The 19,177-nt window shown below is 49.6% G+C and overlaps 1 protein-coding gene across 2 annotated transcripts in view; it reads left to right on the top strand.

Moving 5' to 3' along the window:
- Positions 1-9,068: 9,068 nt before the first annotated feature.
- Positions 9,069-19,177, top strand: part of SLC44A2 (solute carrier family 44 member 2) — a 50,247-nt gene continuing 40,138 nt past the window's right edge. The window contains exon 1 of one of the 2 annotated variants that reach the window (XM_033197797.1): positions 9,069-9,215. In XM_033197797.1, the coding sequence (XP_033053688.1) occupies positions 9,185-9,215 (31 nt within the window). In that variant the 5' untranslated portion in view covers positions 9,069-9,184. The remainder of the gene's footprint in view (positions 9,216-19,177) is intronic. The other variant, XM_033197799.1, reaches the window with a different exon arrangement.

The raw sequence follows: 19,177 nt of genomic DNA, 5'->3' as shown, positions 1-19,177 counted from the left end.
TTAATTATTTTGAGATGGAGTCTCGCCCTGTTGCCCAGGCTGGAGTGCAGTGGCGCGCTCTCAGCTCACTGCAGCCTCTATGTCCTGGGTTCAAGCAATTCTTCTGCCTCAGCTTCCTGAGTAGCTGGGATTACAGGCGCCCATCACCACACCTGGCTCATTTTATTTTATTGTTTATATTTTATTTATTTATATATTTATTTTATTATTATTACTATTATTTTTTGAGACAGAGTCTTGCTCTGTCACCCAGGCTGGAGTGCAGTGGTGTGATCTTGGCTCACTGCAAGCTCCGCCTCCTGAGTTCACACCATTCTCCTGCCTCAGCCTCCCGAGTAGTTGGGACTACAGGTGCCCACCATCATGCCTGGCTAATTTTTGTATTTTTAGTAGAGACAGGGTTTTGCCATATTGGCCAGGCTGGTCTCAAACTCCTGACCTTAAGTGATCCACCCACCTCGGCCTCCCAAAGTGTTGGGATTACAGGTGTAAACCACTGCACGCAGCTACTCAGGAGTTTGAGGTGGGAGGATCACTGGAGCATGGAAGATCGAGGCTGCAGTGAGCAATGGTTGCACCACTGCACTCCAGCCTGGGTGACAAAGCAAGATCACATCTTAAGAAAAGATTGTGCTGAGCCAGTTCCTGAGAAAACAACAAAACACAAAACACAAAAAAAAAAAAAAAAAAGAAAACACAAAGTTCCTTCCAGCAGAGATATGAGAGGAAAAGAAAAAAAAAGTCCCCTGTGACATCCCCATACCCCAATCTTCGCCCCTTTCATAACCACTGGCTCATTCAGATCTTTTTCAGCTGGGTTACCTGCAGGCCTGTGTGTGTGTGTGTGTGTGTGTGTGTGTGTGTGTGATAGTGTACCCTCTTTCTCTCTCTCTTTCTCCCAAACCATATAAGACTATACAACTTGTGGACAGGCACAGTGGCTCTCGCCTGTAATCCCAGAACTTTGGGAAGCAGAAAGGGATGGAGAACTTAAGGCCAAGAGCTCGAGACCAGCCTGGGCAACATGGCAAAAAAAATCTGTCTCTACTAAAAATATAAAAACTGGCCAGGCTTGGTGGCTCACATCTGTAATCCCAGCACTTTGGGAGGCTAAGGCAAGTGGATTACCTGAAGTCAGGAGTTTGAGACCAGCCTGGCCAACATGATGAAATCCTGTCTCTATTAAAAATACAAAAGATTAGCTGGGTATGCTGGTGGACGCCTGTAATCCCAGCTACTCGGGAGGCTGAGGCAGGAGAATTGCTTGAACCCGGGAGGCAGAGGTTGCAGTGAGGTGAGATCTCGCCACTGCACTCCAGCCTGGGTGACAGAGCGAGACTAAAACAAAACAAAACAAACAAACAACAACAAAATATGTATATAGAGAGATTAAGCTGAGCATGGTAGTGTACACTTGAAATCCCAGCTACTCCGGAGGCTGAGGCACATAATCGCTTGAACCCAAGAGAAGGAGATTGCAGTGAACTGAGATCGCGCCACTGCACTCCAGCCTGGGCAACAGAGAGAGACTCTGTCTTAAATAAAAAAATAAATACTACTTGCTATTATCACTCAACAATATGACCTGGACGCTACTCCGGAAAGCATGTGGTTGAAGGGGAAGGAAGTGTGTCTGGGGTGTAAAGTCGAACTCCCTGGGTTCAGATCCTTGCAGAGTCACAGGCTCATTATGTTACTATCGGTAAATTATTTCATCTCTCTGGGTCACTTTCTCCAATTGGAAAATTGTTATAATGATTTCATATAGAGTGCTTGGGCCAGATGCGGCAGCTCACGCCTATAATCCCAGCACTCTGGGAGGCCGAGGTGGTGGATCATGAGGTCAGGAGATTGAGACCATCCTGGCTAACACGGTGAAACCCCTTCTCTACTACAAATACAAAAAATTAGCTTGGCGTGGTGGCTGGCGCCTGCAGTCCCAGCTACTCAGGAAGCTGAGGCAGGAGAATTGCTTGAACCCGGGAGGCAGAGGTTGCAGTGAGCTGAGAGCACGCCACTGCACTCCAGCCTGGCTACAGAGTGAGACTCCATCTCAAAAACAAAAACAAACAAACAAACAAAACAAAATATATATATATACACAGAGAGAGAGAGCGCTTTACTGGGGGAGCCAAGATCGCGCCACTGCCCTCCAGCAGCCTGAGTGACAGAGTGAGACCTTCGCTCAAAAAAAAAAGGGTGCTTGGCCAGTGTGGTGGCTCATGCTTGTAATCCCAGCACTTCAAGAGGCCAAGATGGGCAGATCAATTGAGGCTAATGAGACCTGGTCTCTATTTCGAAAAAGAGAAAAAGAGTTTAAAAAATAATAATAATCGCCGGGCGCGGTGGCTCAAGCCTGTAATCCCAGCACTTTGGGAGGCCGAGACGGGCGGATCACGAGGTCAGGATATCGAAACCATCCTGGCTAACACAGTGAAACCCCGTCTCTACTAAAAAATACAAAAAACTAGCCCGACGAGGTGGCGGGCACCTGTAGTCCCAGCTACTCGGGAGGCTAAGGCAGGAGAATGGCGTGAACCCGGGAGGCGGAGTTTGCAGTGAGCCGAGATTCGGCCACTGCACTCCAGCCTGGGCTACAGAGCGAGACTCTGCCTCAAAAAAAAAAAAAATAATAATAATAATCTAAAGCACAGGCCGGGCACGGTGCCTCACGCCGGTAATCCCAGCACTTTGGGAGGCCGAGGCACGTGGATCACAAGGTCAGGAGATCAAGACCATCCTGGACAACTGGTGAAACCCTGTCTCTACTAAAAAATACAAAAAACTAGCCCGACGAGGTGGCGGGCACCTGTAGTCCCAGCTACTCGGGAGGCTAAGGCAGGAGAATGGCGTGAACCCGGGAGGCGGAGTTTGCAGTGAGCCGAGATTCGGCCACTGCACTCCAGCCTGGGCTACAGAGCGAGACTCTGCCTCAAAAAAAAAAAAAATAATAATAATAATAATCTAAAGCACAGGCCGGGCACGGTGCCTCACGCCGGTAATCCCAGCACTTTGGGAGGCCGAGGCACGTGGATCACAAGGTCAGGAGATCAAGACCATCCTGGACAACCTGGTGAAACCCTGTCTCTACTAAAAATACAAAAAATTAACCGGACGTGTTGGCGGGTGCCTGTAGTCCCAGCTACTCGGGAGGCTGAGGCAGGAGAATGGCATGAACCCGGGAGGCAGAGCTTGCAGTGAGCCGAGATAGCGCCACAGCACTCCAGCCTGGATGACAGAGCGAGACTCCGTCTCAAAAAAACAACAAAAAAAAAAACACCTAATTCCTTGTCTGACACTGACTAAGCTTTCTATAAACATTTACTCTCTTTCCTTTCTTTTTTTTTTTTTGAGACCGAGTCTCGTTCTGTCGCCCAAGTTGGTGTGCAGTGGTGTAATCTTGGCTCACTGCAACCTCCAATTCCCAGGTTCAAGTGATTCTCCTGCTTCAGCCTCCCAAGTAGCTGGCATTACAGGCATGTGCCACCACACCTGGCTAATTTTGTATTTTTAATAAAGACAGGATTTCTCCATGTTGGTTACGCTGGTCTCGAACTCCCAACCTCAGGTGATCCTCCCACCTCGGCCTCCCAAAGTGCTAGGATTACAGGTGTGAGCCACTGTGCCTGGCCTTAGAGACAGGTTTTCATCGTGTTATCCAGGCTAGTCTTGAACTCCTGACCTCAAGTGACCCTCCTGCCTCCCAAAGTGCTGGGATCACAGGTGTGAGTCGCCACTCCTGACTGTAAACATTCACTCTTATTATAATCTGTAGGCCCACCTCCTTGTTTCTTAAACGATTTAAAAAATTCTCATTTTGAAATGTAACATATATTTATTTATTATTATGATGATTTATTTATTTATTTATTTTTTGAGACAGTGTCTCACTCTGTCACCCAGGCTGGAGTGCAGTGGTGTGATCTTGGCTCACTGCAACCTCCGCCTCCTGGGTTCAAGCAATTCTTCTGCCTCAGCCTCCCAAATAGCTGGGATTACAGGTGCACACCACCACGCCTGGCTATGTTTTTTTTTTTTTTTTTTGTATTTTTAGTAGAGACGGGGGTTTCACCATATTGGCCAGGCTGGTGTTGAACTCCTGACCTTGTGATCTGCCCACCTCGGCCTCCCAAAGTACTGGGATTACAGGTGTAAGCCACCGCGCCCAGCCTGTTTATTAAGGTCTCACTTTATTGCCCAAGCTGGTCTGGAACCCCTGGGCTCAAGCAGTCCTCCTGCCTCAGACTCCCAATGTGTGTGAGACACTGCACCCATGAAAATGTAACATACGTATATGTTATATACGTATGTTACATTATATATATATAGTGTGTGTATATGTGTGTGTATACATACACGTATATATTTGCATCATAAATGTTATTCCCGACGTGGGACAGATTCCTTTCATGCCCCTAGGTGAATCACGTGGTACCCTGGAAAGACCTAGGAAGCCCTCCCTCTCACCATCTCCAGGGAGGTAGTGAAAACGGCAGGTGCTGTGGACTGGGAAGGCTTTGGAGTTTCCCAGCCTACCTCTGAGTCTCCCTTTCTCAACCAAGGATATCTGTTCCCTATTATTCCTCTTATCCAGTCTTCCCTTTTTTAAAAAAACCCACAAAACCATCATCAGTAAAAAATACAAAGAAAACCTCTTCAAGTATTGGGAGTTAGGGGTCCTGGGCTGGGACTTGGGGTTACAGGTCACCAAGGAAGAGGGAGGGGAAGAGAAGGAGGGGCTGTCCCTACTGCTGGCTTTCTTGTTTGCTGCATGCTATGGCAAATGTGTGTCGACCTCCTCTGCTGACAACTGCACATACAGGACCACTGAGCCTGGAATGAAGCAGTCCTTTTTTAAAATGTTTTTTGAGACAGAGTCTCACTCTGTCGCCCAGGCTGAAGTGCAGTGGCATGATTTCAGCTCACTGCAGCCTCCGCCTCCTGGGTTCCAGCAATCCTCCTGTCTCAGCCTCCCAAGTAGCTGGGATTACAGGCGCCCGCCACCATGTCCAGCTAAGTTTTGTATTTTAGTGGAGATGGGGTTTTGCCATGTTGGCCAAGCTGGTCTCAAACTCCTGACCTCAGGTGATCCACCTGCCTTGGCCTCCCAAAGTGCTGGGATGACAGATGTGAGCCACTGCGCCCAGCCTAGACATTCTTCACTGATAAAATGTGAGGCTGTTTCTCAAGGTGTGTAGCCCTGATGTCAGCCCATTTGATGTTGAGATACTCATCCACCAAATAGAGGGTGCCCCAGACATTCAGGTCATCCTTGAGTTCCACGACCACATTCTTGCCCACAAGGGACTTGAAAAATGAATAGGAGAGCATGATGCTGGTGACCTGACCAGGAAAAGCAACACATATTTTATTTTATTTATTTATTTTGAGATGCTGTCTCACTCTTTCACCCAGGCCGGAGTGCAGTGGCACAATCTTGGCTCACTGCAACCTCTGCCTCCCGGGTTCAGGCAATTCTCTGCCTCAGCCTCCTGAGTAGCTGGGATTACAGGTGCCCGCTGCTGTGCCTAATTTTTTTTTTTTTTGGCATTTTTAGTAGAGATGGGGTTTCACCAAGTTGGCCAGGCTGGTCTTGAACTCCTGACCTTGTGATCCACCCACCTCGGCCTCTCAAAGTGCTGGGATTACAGGCACGAGCCATCGTGCCCGGCCAGCAACACATATTTTAAAAGGGCAGACGTTGGTTGGGCACAGTGACTTATGCCTATAATCCCAGCACTTTGGGAGGTTGAGGTTGGTGCATCACCTGAGGTCAGGAGTTCGAGACCACCCTGGGCAACATGGCAAAACCCTGTCTCTACTAAATACAAAAATTGCCACTGCACTCCAACTTGGGCAACAGAGCAAGATTCTGTCTCAAAAAAAAAAAAAAAAAAGGCGGAGGGGAGTGGGGGTGAGAAGGTCAAGTATTCACAAACTGAACTAAGGTATGAAACTGAACTGCAATTCTGTTTCCATTGCCCAGAAGCTGCTCCTGTCATCCCAGTAGTTATTACCGTTCCAAAAGTCAACCATTGATCTATGTTCCGTTACTATAGGTTGATTAGCAATGCCTGTTCTAGAACTTCAGAAAAAAGTGTGTGGCTTCTTTCACACAGCATTATGCTTTTTGGGGAGAGATTTATCCATATTTTTGCCTGTATCAATAGTTTATTCCTGGACCAGGCGCTGTGGCTCACACCTGTAATCTCAGCACTTTAGGAGGCTGAGGCAGAAGGATCACTTGAGACCAGCCTGGGCACCCATAGGGAGACCCTCCTCTCTATAAAAATTTAAAAAATTAGCTGGGTATGGTCAGGTGCGGTGGCTCACGCCTAAAATCCCAGCACTTTTGGAGGCCGAGGTGGGCGGATCACCGGAGGTCGGGAGTTCCAGACCAGCCTGACCAACATGGAGAAACCCCGTCTCTACTAAATACAAAATTAGCCGGGCTTGGTGGCACACACCTGTAATCCTAGCTACTCAGAGGCGAAGGCAGGAGAATCATTTGAACTTGGGAGGCGGAGGTTGTGGTGAACTGAGATGACGCCATTGCACCACTGCAATCCAGCCCGAGCAACAAGAGTAAAACTCTGTCAAAAAAAAAAAAAAAAAAATTAGTCAGGCATGATGGTGTGTGCCCGTAGGCCCAGCAACTTGGGAGACTGAGGCAGGAGGATCACTTGAACTGAGGAGGTCAGGGCTTCAGTCAGCTATGACTGCACCATCACACTCCAGCCTGGGCAACAGAGCAAGATCCTGTCTCTAAAGAAAAGAAAGAATAAAATGTTCATTCCTCATCCCTAAGGAGAATCCCACGGTACAGGTGAAACTCACGACGGTTTGCTTCACCATTAATCAGTTAATGGGTATTTGGGCTGCTCCTAGTTTTTCTGCCCATTATGAATAAGGATACTATAAAGCTGCCATGAACATTTATATGAATGTCTCTGTGGGTTTTTTCTTTTCTTCGCTTATACTTTTCTTGGGCATATACCTAGGAATGCAATTTCTAGGGCATTAACTTTGCAAGAAACTGCCAGATCGTTTTCCAACTGGTTGTGGCATTTTATATTCTCACCAACAGTGTAGGAGAGCCCCCATATGCTTCCCATCTTCCTCAGCACTTGGTTCGACCAGTCTTTTTAATTTTAGCTATTCAGGTGGGAGTGCAATGGTATCTCATCGACATTTCAATTTACATTTCCCTGATGACTTTGTGCATTATTATTATTATTATTATTATTATTATTATTTTGAGACAGGGTCTCACTCTCTCACCCAGGCTGGAGTGCAGTGATATTTTCACACATTTTTCTTTCTTTCTTTTTTTCTTTTTGAGACAGAGTTTCACTTTTTGCCCAGTTCTGTTGCCCAGGCTGGAGTGCAATAGCGTCATCTCAGCTCACCACAACTTCCACCTCATTGGTTCAAGTGATTCTCCTGCCTCAGCCTACTGAGTAGCTAGGATTACAGGCATGCGCCACCATGCCAGGCTAATTTTTTGTATATGTAATAGAGACGGGGATTCTCCATGTTGGTCAGGCTGGTCTAGAACTCCTGAGTTCAGGTGGTCCGCCTACCTCGGCCTCTCAAAGTGCTGGAATTACAGGCGTGAGCCTCCGCGCTCGGTCTGTTTTCACCCATTTTTTCCACAACAGCTGTCGAGGCTACAGGGAACACCTCTTGGTTACTACATCCCGTGCACACACACCTGCAGTGGTTTGTCCAGGGTCAGTGCCAGACAGGAATCGCACCGGGTGAACATGACTTGGATTTACTCTTTCTGCCAGAAAACACTCTGCTTCAAAGCGTTTACTCCCCTGATTTTGTGTTGTCAAACTCTAAAATTCTTACCAATCTGATGAATGAAAATGGCATCTTTTGGTATGTTCAGTGGTACACCGTGATCAATATTTACCTATCAATTATTTATCTATCCATCATTTATTATTATTATTAATTATTATTATTATTTTGAGACAGGGTTGCCCAGGCAGTGGAACAATCATAGCTCACTGCAGCCTCAAACTGCTGGACCCAAGTGATCCTCCTACCTTAGCCTCCCGAGTAGCTGAATTACAAGTGTGCATTACCAAACCCGGCTAATTTTTTTTTTTTTGAAACGGAGTCTCGCTCTGTCGCCCAGGCTGGAGTGCAGTGGCGCGATCTCGGCTCACTGCAAGCTGCGCCTCCCGGATTCACGCCATTCTCCTGCCTCAGCCTCCCGAGTAGCTAGGACTACAGGTGCCGGCCACGCCTGGCTATTTTTTTTGTATTTTTAGTAGATACGGGGTTTCACTGTGTTAGCCAGGATGATCTTTTTTTTTTTTTTTTTTTTTGAGGCGGAGTCTTGCTCTGTCGCCCAGGCTGGAGTGCAGTGGCCGGATCTCAGCTCACTGCAAGCTCCGCCTCCCGGGTTCCCGCCATTCTCCTGCCTCAGCCTCCCAAGTAGCTGGGACTACAGGCGCCCGCCACTCGCCCGGCTAGTTTTTTGTATTTTTAGTAGAGACGGGGTTTCACTGTGTTCGCCAGGATGGTCTCGATCTCCTGACCTTGTGATCCGCCCGTCTCGGCCTCCCAAAGTGCTGGGATTACAGGCTTGAGCCACCGCGCCCGGCCGCCAGGATAATCTTGATCTCCTGACCTCGTGATCCGCCCGCCTCTGCCTCCCAAAGTGCTGGGATTACAGGCGTGAGCCACCGCGCCTGGCTAATTTTTTAAATTTTTTTGTACAGACGAGAGTCTTCCTATGTTGCCCAGGCTGATCTGGAACTCTTTGGCCCAAGCTATCCTCCCGCCTCAGCCTCCGGAGTGGCTGGGATTACAGGCCCGCGCCACCACGCACAGCCTCAATATCTCCTTGACGATGAAATGCATAGATGAGTGAATGAATGAATGAATGAATGACCTCTCTTTGCTCACGGTGCACACCCTCAAAAGGGTTACTTGAGAGCCAAGACTGGAAACAAAGGTTGGGGCCCCACCCATCCCGGGCCAGGACCCGCCCCCGGGACCCGCCCTCGCCCGCTCGAGGCTCCCATTGGAAGAGGCGCGCGGGGGCTGGCCCGGCGGGCGGGGCGGGGCCGGGGCCCGGGGCGGGGCGCTGCAGCCCGCGGAGCCTCCCGCCCGCCCGGGCTGGGGTCGCGCTGGCTCGGACTCCGCTCCCCGCCCCGCCGCGGCCATGGAGGACGAGCGGAAAAACGGAGCCTACGGTAGGAGCTGCCTCCAGTCAGGGGCCGCCTCTGCTGACTTGGGGGTGGGAGGACCTTGAGCCAGGGGGACATCTGAGACCCTAGGCACCCGCACTGCCGCTGGAGGGCCCTCCGCGCTCGGGCCCCCGCATCCCACACTGCGCGGATCCCACGCCCCCTGCTCCAGCCGGGTCGCCGCGCGTCCCCTCCCCGGGAGCCCCAGCTCCCCCTCCGGCTGATGGGCCGATGCTCACGGCGCATGCTCCGCCCGGGGAGGTCCCGTTATCTGGGTGGCTCAGATGGCGGGCGGGGGAGGGGAGGCGCGGCGATCCGGGCTCAGAAAAGAGACAGGGCCCTGACCTCCTCAAATCCCCCTCCTCTTCCAAACCCCTTTGTCCACTTCTTCCTCCTGCCCCTTTCCACCAGAAGTAGCTGTCCAGGGCTTTTAGCCAGATGGGGAAACTGAGGCAAGACTGGGCAGACCGAATACCCAGCTGACAGCCCACCAGGTCTGGCTAGCCGCCTGGAAACGGCGGAAAGAAGGGCATCTTTGGTGAGGGGGCAGGAAGGAAGCAGGAAACAATTGAGAAACTTTCCCCTCCCTGTGCAAGGGGCTAGGGGCCCCCACCTCCCGTTTCCAGAGGTGCTGGCGGCTGGAACTTCCTCCGGCGAACCTCTTGGGGCGGCCTCCGGCATTTGGCCCTGGGGATGGGCCCAGGATGTGGGCTTCTCTATCACCAGCGCCCTGTGGTGCCACCCTCCCCTGAATTCCCACGGTGGGGGGAGTTGCCATCCTTAGTTTCTCCTTTCTCTTCTCCATTTTGGGTCCCCAAGACCCATCTCAGCCCCAGCCCCACGTGGTACATCCTGGGGGCAAAGAAGCACTGTCGCGCCCCTCTTTGTGTGACAAGAACTTCCTGGAAACTGTGACACTGAAGGGCCTTGGGGAGGGGGCCGGAAACTGCTCGAAAATATTCAAGAAAAACAAGTTGGGTAGAGCTGTGCCTCTCTGCCCCCAGGGACTGTATGGCCTCAGGAGGCTACCGGGAGAGATAGATCGGGGAGGCTGGGACCTTCCCTGCAGAGCCCAGTCAAGGGGAGGCAGCAGTACCTGGCCACCTCCCAGCACCCCCTTCTCGATTGAAGCTGCCAGCCCAGTCCTCTGGAGGGACCCCCTTGGTCTTGATTTGGGCTCAAATCCCAGCCCCAGCGGCTGCGGGTGCTGTGTGTCCCTTGGGTGTGGCAGGCTGTCTCTCACTTGAGAGTCTAAGCCTGAGGTTCCAGCCAGGTCTTGCCTGCTTGCGGGCAGCATCTGAAGGGGGTCTTGGGTCTCTATGAAGTTTGGCTGGGACAGGGACGAGGGGCAGAGTGGACAATGATATGATTCACCCAGCCTTGAATTTGGCCAAAGGATGGAATTGAGCTGTGGACGGAGCTGGGCAGACCTCCCAGGCCCACACAGGAGACAGGGGACCCCGCCAGACAGAGCTTGTTCTGGGCTTAAGGGAGTACCTTAAATCAACAAATATTTGTCGAGCACAATTTAGGCAGGGGTCTAGACACTGGAAACTCAGCAGTGAATAGAGCGGTGAAATCCTTGACCGCAGGGAGTAGTCAAGGGAAGGAATGTGTAATTTTAGGTTGTAAGTTGTGAAGCAAAGAACGGGACATCTTGTGATCTTGTGTGGCAGAAACAGCAGCGATTATTTTAGGTTACTAAGGGTTGGAGGTTGAGCCAGCCGTGGGAAGATTTAGGGGAAGTGTGTTGCACGCAGAAAGAACAGCAAACAAACCGCAAAGTTACTTAGTTATATTTTGCCGTGGAGCCAGAGGGGGCACCTGGTTTGATTGCTTGAAGTAGGGATTTTGCTTAGCTTGGAGTAGTCCCTTCACATCAGAACCAAAAACCTGGGGGCCTTGGACTGGCCCATGAAGTCCCTGATAGATGAAGGGAGCTTTAGCGAGCTTTCCCCTAGGGATGGTGTGGAAGAGTGACTCACTTATCCTACCCTCCTGCCCCCGTGGCTTCCCATCCATCGTGAGTTTAGGGACTGACATCAGACAAACCCAGGCTCAAATCCTGGCTCTGACACTTAGGAGCCGTGTGGCCCTGGGTGAGTCCGTGACCTCTCTGAAGGTCTGTGTCTTCGTCTACAGGACTCGGTGGACCACACTCACTGGTAGAGGAAGCATTTTGCATAGGCTGGCAAGCTCGATGTGCTCAGGAGGCCTCTGGGGCTGGTATTACTGAGGACATGGCTTTCCCCTGAGCTGATGGAGAAGCAACCTCAAGGCATTGACTTGGGTGAGACCAGGTTGGGCAGGAAGTACATTCCTCAGCAGAGATCGTATCTAAAGGAAGGCAGCAGTTCCGAGGGAAATGGGGAAATGGCTCTGGGCCCCGGCGGATGTCAGCAATGGGCACTGCCATCCTTTCCAGCCAGCCCGCCCTTGGCAAGAGCAGTGCAGAAAAAGATTCTGGAATCTAAAACAATAAACTCTGAACATGGAGAAATAAAACTAGAGTCGGCAGGGGGACAGTACTGATGCTTATTTAAAAAACGGACTCTTGCCAAGTGCGGTGGCTCACACCTGTAATCCCAGCAGTTTGGGAGGCCAAGGCGGGTAGATCACTGGAGGCCGGGAGTTCGAGACCAGCCTGAGCAACATGGTGAAACCCCATCTCTACTAAAAATACAAAGTTAGCCAGGTGTGGTGCATGCCTGTAATCCCAGCTACTTGGGAGGCTGAGACAGGAGAATCGCTTGAACTTGGGAGGCGGAGGTTGTGGTGGCCACAATCTCAGTTGTAGCCAAGATTGCGCCATTGCACTACAGCCTGGGCAAAAAGAGTGAAATTCAGTCTCGAAATGAATAAATGAATAAGAAAAACACAAAAAATTAGCATGTCTGTAGTCCCAGCTACTTGAGAGGTTGAGGCAGGAGAATCGCTTTAACCTGGGAGGCAGAGGTTGCAGTGAGCGAAGATGGCGCCACTGTACTCCATCCTGGATGACAGAGCGAAATTCCATCTCAAAAAAAAAAAAAAAAAAAAAAAGGACTCTTGGCCAGGCAAGGATTACAGGCTCATGCCTGTAATCCCAACACTTTGGGAGGCTGAGGTGGGTGGGTCACTTGAGGTTGGGAGATCGAGGTCATCCTGGCCAACATGGTGAAACCCCGTCTCTATTAAAAATATAAAAATTAGTCAAGCATGGTGGTGCACATATGTAATCCTAGCTACTTGGGAGGCTGAGACAGGAGAATTGATTGAACCTGGGAGGCAGAGGTTGCAGTTAGCTGAGATGGTGCCACTGCACTCCAGCCTAGGCTATGGAGCGAGACTCTGTCTCAAAAAACAACAAAAACCAGACTCTGGCTGGACAGTCGCTGATGCCTGTAATTCCAGCACTTTGGGAGTCCCAGGTGGGAGGATCGCTTGAGCCCATGAGTTTGAGACCAGCCTGGGCAATACAGTGAGACCCTGTCTCTACAAAAAATTTAAAAATTAACAATGTGGTGGTGCTCACCTGTGGTCCCAGCTACTTGGGAGGCTGAGGTGGGAGGATTGTTTGAGCCCAGGAGGCAGAGGTTGCAGTGAGCAAAGATAGTGCCATTGCACTCCGGCCTGGATGACAGAGGAAGGCCCTGTCTCAAAATAAAAAACAGATTCCAGCTGGGTGCGGTGGCTCATGCCTGTAATCCCAGCACTTTGGGAGGCCGAGGCAGGCGGATCACGAGATCAGGAGATCAAAGTCAGGAGATCCTGGCTAAAATGGTGAAACCCCGTCTCTACTAAAAATACAAAAAATTAGCTGGGCGTGGTGGCGGGCACCTGTAGTCCCAGCTACTCGGGAGGCTGAGGCAGGAGAGTGGCGTGAACCCGGGAGGCGGAGCTTGCAGTGAGCTGAGATCACGCCACTGCACTCCAGCCTGGGCGACAGAGCGAGACTCCGTCTCAAAAAAAACAAACCTCCCCCCCAAAAAACAAAACAAAACAAAAAAGCAGATTCCCTTGTCCCATTTGCCAGAATACAATTCAACCTGCAGTGAGGCCCTGGCACCTGATTTAAATATATATACATATGGCCATGTGTGGTCGCTCACGCCTGTAATCTCAGCACTTTGGGAGTCCGAGGCAGGTGGATCACCTGAAGTCAGGAGTTCAAGACCAGCCTGACCAACATGGTGAAACCCTGTCTCTACTAAAAATACAAAAATTGGCCAGGCACAGTGGCTCACGCCTCTAATATTAGAACTTTGGGAGGCTGAGGCGGGTGGATCACCTGAGGTCTGGAGTTCGAGATCAGCCTTACCAATATGGTGAAACCCTGTCTCTACTAAAAATACAAAAATTAGCTTGGCATGGTGATGTGCACCTGTAGTCCCAGCTATATGGGAGGCTGAGACAGGAGAATTGCTTGAACCCAGGAGGCAGAGGTTGCAATGAGCTGAGATTGTGCCATTGCACTCCAGCCTGGGTGACAAGAGTGAAACTCTGTCTGAAAAAAAAAATTATATATATATTAAAATATATCGGCCGGGCGCGGTGGCTCAAGCCTGTAATCCTAGCACTTTGGGAGGCCGAGACGGGTGGATCACGAGGCCAGGAGATCAAGACCATCCTGGCTAACACGGTGAAACCCCGTCTCTACTAAAAAATACAAAAATCTAGCCGGGCGAGGTGGCGGGCGCCTGTAGTCCCAGCTACTCAGGAGGCTGAGGCAGGAGAATGGAGTAAACCTGGGAGGCAGAGCTTGCAGTGAGCTGAGATCCGGCCACTGCACTCCAGCCTGGGCGACAGAGCGAGACTCTGTCTCAAAAAAAAAAAAAATATATATATATATATATACACATACACATATATATGTATGTATGAAAAGGTTGTTACTTGCCGCTATTTTCTTTGAAAGGGATAATACAGTCACTTGCTTTAAATACAAAAGATGCTATGGTTTTATGATGAAAGTTTCCTTCTTGCTGTCTTACCCTGGACCATACTTTATTCTTTGTTGTTGTTGTTTATACGCAGGGTCTCACTCTGTCGCCCAGGCTAGGCTAGAGTGCAGTGGTATGATCATAGCTTACTGCAGCCTCAAATCCTGGGCTCAAGTGATCCTCCTGCTTCTGCCTCCTGTGTAGTTCAGACTATAGGTGTGTGCCGTGATACTCAATTAATGTTTTTTTTTTTTTTTTTTTTTTTAGAGGCAGGGTCTCACCATGTTGCCCAGGCTGGTCGTGAACTCCTGGGCTCAAGCAATCCTCCTGTATTGGCCTCCCAAAGTGCTAGCATTATAGGCATGAGTCACCACACTCAGAGTTTTATTCGTTTATTTGTTTTGCCTAATATATATTGGAGATGATCTCATGTCAAAACCTCCAAAGCTTCCTCAATCATTTATTGTTATTATTATTTTATTTTTTTAAGAGACAGGGTCGCCTAGCGTGGTGGCTCACTCCTGTAATCCCAGCACTTTGGGAGGCCAAGGCGGGCAGATCATGGGGTCAGGAGATGGAGACCATCCTGGCCAACATGGTGAAACCCTGCTTTTTTTTTTTTTTTGAGACAGAGTCTTGCTCTGTCTGCACACCCATGTGACATCTGTCTCCCTCCAACACATGTGGGCATCTCATACTCGGTGCAGCGGCATCCAAGCTTTTTTTTTTTTTGAGACACAGTCTCACTGTGTCGCCCAGGCTGGAGTGCAGTGGCGCAGTCTCGGCTCACTCCAAGCTCCACCTCCCGGGTTCATGCCATTCTCCTGCCTCAGCCTCCCAAGTAGCTGGGACTACAGGTGCCTGCCACCACACTCGGCTAATTTTTTGTATTTTTAGTAGAGATGGGGTTTCACCATGTTAGCCAGGATGATCTCAAACTCCTGACCTCGCCATCCACCCGCCTCGGCCTCCCAATGTGCTGGGATTACAGGCGTAAGCCACTGCGCCCAGCCACCCCGTTTCTACTAAAAATAAAAAAATTAGCCGGGCATAGTGGCGTGCACCTCTAGTCCCAGCTACTTGGGAGGCTGAGGCCGGAGAATCACTTGAACCCAGGAGGTGGAGGTTGCAGTGAGCCGAGATTGCGCCACTGCACTCCAGCCTCGGCGACAGAGCGAAACCCTGTCTCAATAAATAAATAAACAAACATACAAACAAACAAACAAACAAACAGACAGACAGACAGGGTCTTGCTATGTTGCCTTGGCTAGCCTGGAACTCCTGAGTTGAAGGGATCCTCCCGCCTCAGCCTCCTGAGTAGCTGGGACTGATTACAGGTGTGTGCCCTGGGTCCCAGCACAATCTTTTTTCACAGTATCATAGAATAGTACATTTGTGGATGGACTGTCTTTTATTTAGCCAATCAAAGGGAATGTTTATTTTAAACATTTTTTTTTTTTTTGAGACAGAGTCTCGCTCTGTCGCCCAGGCTGAAGTGTAGTGGCCGGATCTCAGCTCACTGAAAGCTCCGCCTCCCGGGTTCCCGCCATTCTCCTGCCTCAGCCTCCCGAGTAGCTGGGACTACAGGCACCCGCCACCTCGCCCGGCTAGTTTTTTGTATTTTTAGTAGAGACAGGGTTTCACCGTGTTAGCCAGGATGGTCTCGATCTCCTGACCTTGTGATCCGCCTGTCTCGGCCTCCCAAAGTGCTGGGATTACAGGCTTGAGCCACCGCGCCCGGCCTTAAACATTTTTTTGAAGTTGGAAATACATACATAAAAGGGCATAGATCTTAAATATATGAGGCTGAAGGAGCTTTCACAAGGTGAACACCTCATCTGGCCAGCACCCAGATGAGGAAAAAAGAACATTTCCAGGGCCCTGTCATGTTCAAGAAGGGCCTCTCTGTATTAGTTTTATTTTATTAGTACACACACACACACACACACACACACACACATATATATATATATTTTTTATTTGAGACAAGGTCTCACTCTGTCACCCAGGGTGAAGTGCAGTGGTGCAATCTCAGCTCACTGAAACCTCTGCCTCCTAGTTTTAAGCAATTCTCCTGCCTCAGCCTACCAAGGATCTGGGACTACAAGGTTCAAGTTACCATGCCTGATTAATTTTTGTATTTTTTGTAGAGACCAGGTTTTGCCATGTTGCCCAGGGTGGTCTGGAACTCCTGGGCTCAAGCTATCCACCTGCTTCAGCCTGCCAGAGTGCTGGAGCTAGAGGCTTGAGCCACTGCACCCAGCCTACCTTTTTTTTTTTTTTTTTTTCTGAGATGGAGTCTTGCCCTGTCGCCCAGGCTAGAGTGCAGTGGCGTGATCTCGGCTCCTGCAACCTCCGCCTCCTGGGTTCAAGCAATTCTTCTGCTTCAGCCTCCCCAGTAGCTTGGACTACAGGCACGTGCCACCATGCCCGGCTAATTTTTGTATTTTTGGTAGAGACAGGGTTTCACCATATTGGCCAGGCTGGTCTTGAACTCCTGCCCTCATGATCTGCCCGCCTTGGCCTCCCAAAGTGCTGAGATTACAGGCATGAGCAACTGCGCCTGGTCCAGCCTACATTTTAAATTGAAGTGTAATTTGGTGTTTTTTATTATTGTTGTTGCTTTTTTCTTTTTTTTCAAGACAGACTCTTGCTCTGTCGCCCAGGCTGGAGTGCAGTGGCATGATCTCAGCTCACTGCAACCTCTGCCTCCTGGGTTCAAGCGATTCTCCTGCCTCAGGCTCCTGAGTAGCTGGGATTACAGGTGCACCTCACCACGTCCAGCTACTTTTTGTATTTTTAGTAGAGACAGGGTTTTGCCATGTTGGTCAGGCTGGTCTCAAACTCCTGACCTCAAGTGATCCACCCGCCTTAGCCTCCCAAAGTACTAGGATTACAGGCATGAACCATTGCGCCTGGTAAAGTATAATTTACATACTAAAAAACCACACATTATTGTTTTTTTTGTAGAGATGGAGTCTCGCTATGTTGTCCAGGCTGGTCTTGAACTCCTGGGCTCAAGTGATCCTCCCATCTCAGCCTCTTAAAGTACTGAGAATACTGGTATAAGCCACTATGCCCAGTCCGTAACTCTTTTTAAATGTACAGATCTATGATGTTACATTTATTTATTTATTTATTGAGAGAGTCTCGCTTTGTTACCCAGGCTGAAGGACAGGGCACGATCTCGGCTCACTGCAGCCTCTGCCTCCTGGGTTCAAGTGATTCTCGTGCATGAGCCTCACAAAAAGCTGGGATTATAGGCACGCACCACCATGCCTGGCTAATTTTTGTATTTTTAGTAGAGACAGGGTTTCACCATGTTGGCCAGGCTGGTCTTGAACTCCCAACCTCAAATGATTCTCCCGCCTTGGCCTCCCAAAGTGCTGGGATTACAGGCGTGAGCCACCAAGCCTGGCTAATGTTACTTATATTTAGATTGTTGGGTGGTGGCCTGTTTTTCTAAGGCTGGTGGGCTAAGAATGGCTCCTTTATTTTTAAATGGTTGTAAAAAAAGAAAAAATATATATATGACAGAGATGATATGTGAACCACAAAGCTTAAAATCTTTAATATCTGGTCCTTAACAGAAAACATTTGCAGAGCCCTGGTAGAGAATTCTCCCTAGAGACTTTTCTTTTCCTTATTATTATTATTTTTTTTGAGATGGAGTTTTGCTCTTGTTGCCCAGGCTGGAGTGCAATGGCGTGATCTCAGCTCACTGCAGCCTCTGCCTCCTGGGTTCAAGTGATTCTTCTGCCTCAGCCTCCTGAGTAGCTGCGATTACAGGCTCCTGCCACCACGCCTGGATCATTTTTGTATTTTTAGTAGAGACGGGGGTTTCACCATGTTGGCCAGGCTGGTCTGGAACTCCTGCCCTCAAGTGATCCACTCGCCTCGGCCTCCCAAAGTGCTGGGATTACAATTGAGAGCCACCGCACCCCGCCAAGACTTTTCTTTTTTCTTTTGCCATTTCCCATTCAATACCCAAAGTGAGCATTTTATTTATTTATTTATTTACTTACTTACTTACTTACTGGTTGAATTTCTGGGCTCAAGCAATCCTTCCCCTTCAACCTCCTGAGTAGCTGGGACTATAGGCATGTGCCTCTATGCCGGGCTAGAGAGCATTATTTTAAAATATGATTTTAGTTTGGGCACGGTGCCTCATGCCTGTAATCCCAGCACTTTGTGAGGCCCAGGCAGGCAGATCACGTGAGGTCAGGAGTTCAAAACCAGCCTGGCCAACAGGGAGAAACCCTGTCTCTACTAAAAATACAAAAATTAGCCGGGCCTGGTGGCGCGTGCCTGTAATCCCAGCTACTTGGGAGGCTGAGGCAGGAGAATCACTTGAACTTGGCAGGCGGAGGCTGCAGTGAACTGAGATGGCGCCACTCTTCTCCAGCCTGGGGGATAGAGTGAGACTCCATTTCAAATAAATAAATAAATATGATTTTATAAAAATGAAATAAAATATGATTTTTAAACTCTTGGTCAGGCCCGTGAGCTGGAGTGCAGCCTGGGCAACATAGCAAAACCCTCATTTTACTATAAAAATAAACAAGGCTGGGCGCGGTGGCTCACCCCTGTAATCTCAGCACACTGGGAGGCTGAGGTGGGTGGATCACGACATCAGGAGCTTAAAACCAGCCTGGCCAAGATGGTGAAACCCCATCTCTGCTAAAACTACAAAAATTAGCCAGGCGTGGTGGCAGGTGCCTGTAATCTCAGCTACTCAGGGGGCTGAAGCAGGAGAATCGCTTGAATCTGGGCAGCAGAGGTTGCAGTGAGCCGAGATTGTGCCACTGCACTCCAGCCTGGGCAAGAGAGTGAGACTCCATCTCAAAAAATAATAAACAAACAAACAAGAGACCTGGTGCAATGGTTCACTCCTGTAATCCCAGCTGTTTGTGAGGCCAAGGTGGGTGGATCGCTTGAGTCCAGGAGTTTGAGACTAGCCTGGGCAACATTGCAAAACCCCTTCTTCCCAAAAATATACAAAAAATTAGCTAGGCATGGTGGTTCATGCCTGTGGTCTGAGCCACT

Source organism: Trachypithecus francoisi, unplaced genomic scaffold, assembly GCF_009764315.1.
Source record: "Trachypithecus francoisi isolate TF-2019V2 unplaced genomic scaffold, Tfra_2.0 Lachesis_group5, whole genome shotgun sequence".
Taxonomy (NCBI): Eukaryota; Metazoa; Chordata; class Mammalia; order Primates; family Cercopithecidae; genus Trachypithecus; species Trachypithecus francoisi.
The sequence above is the reverse complement of the archived record's forward strand: the minus strand, read 5'-3'. Positions and strand labels throughout refer to the sequence as shown.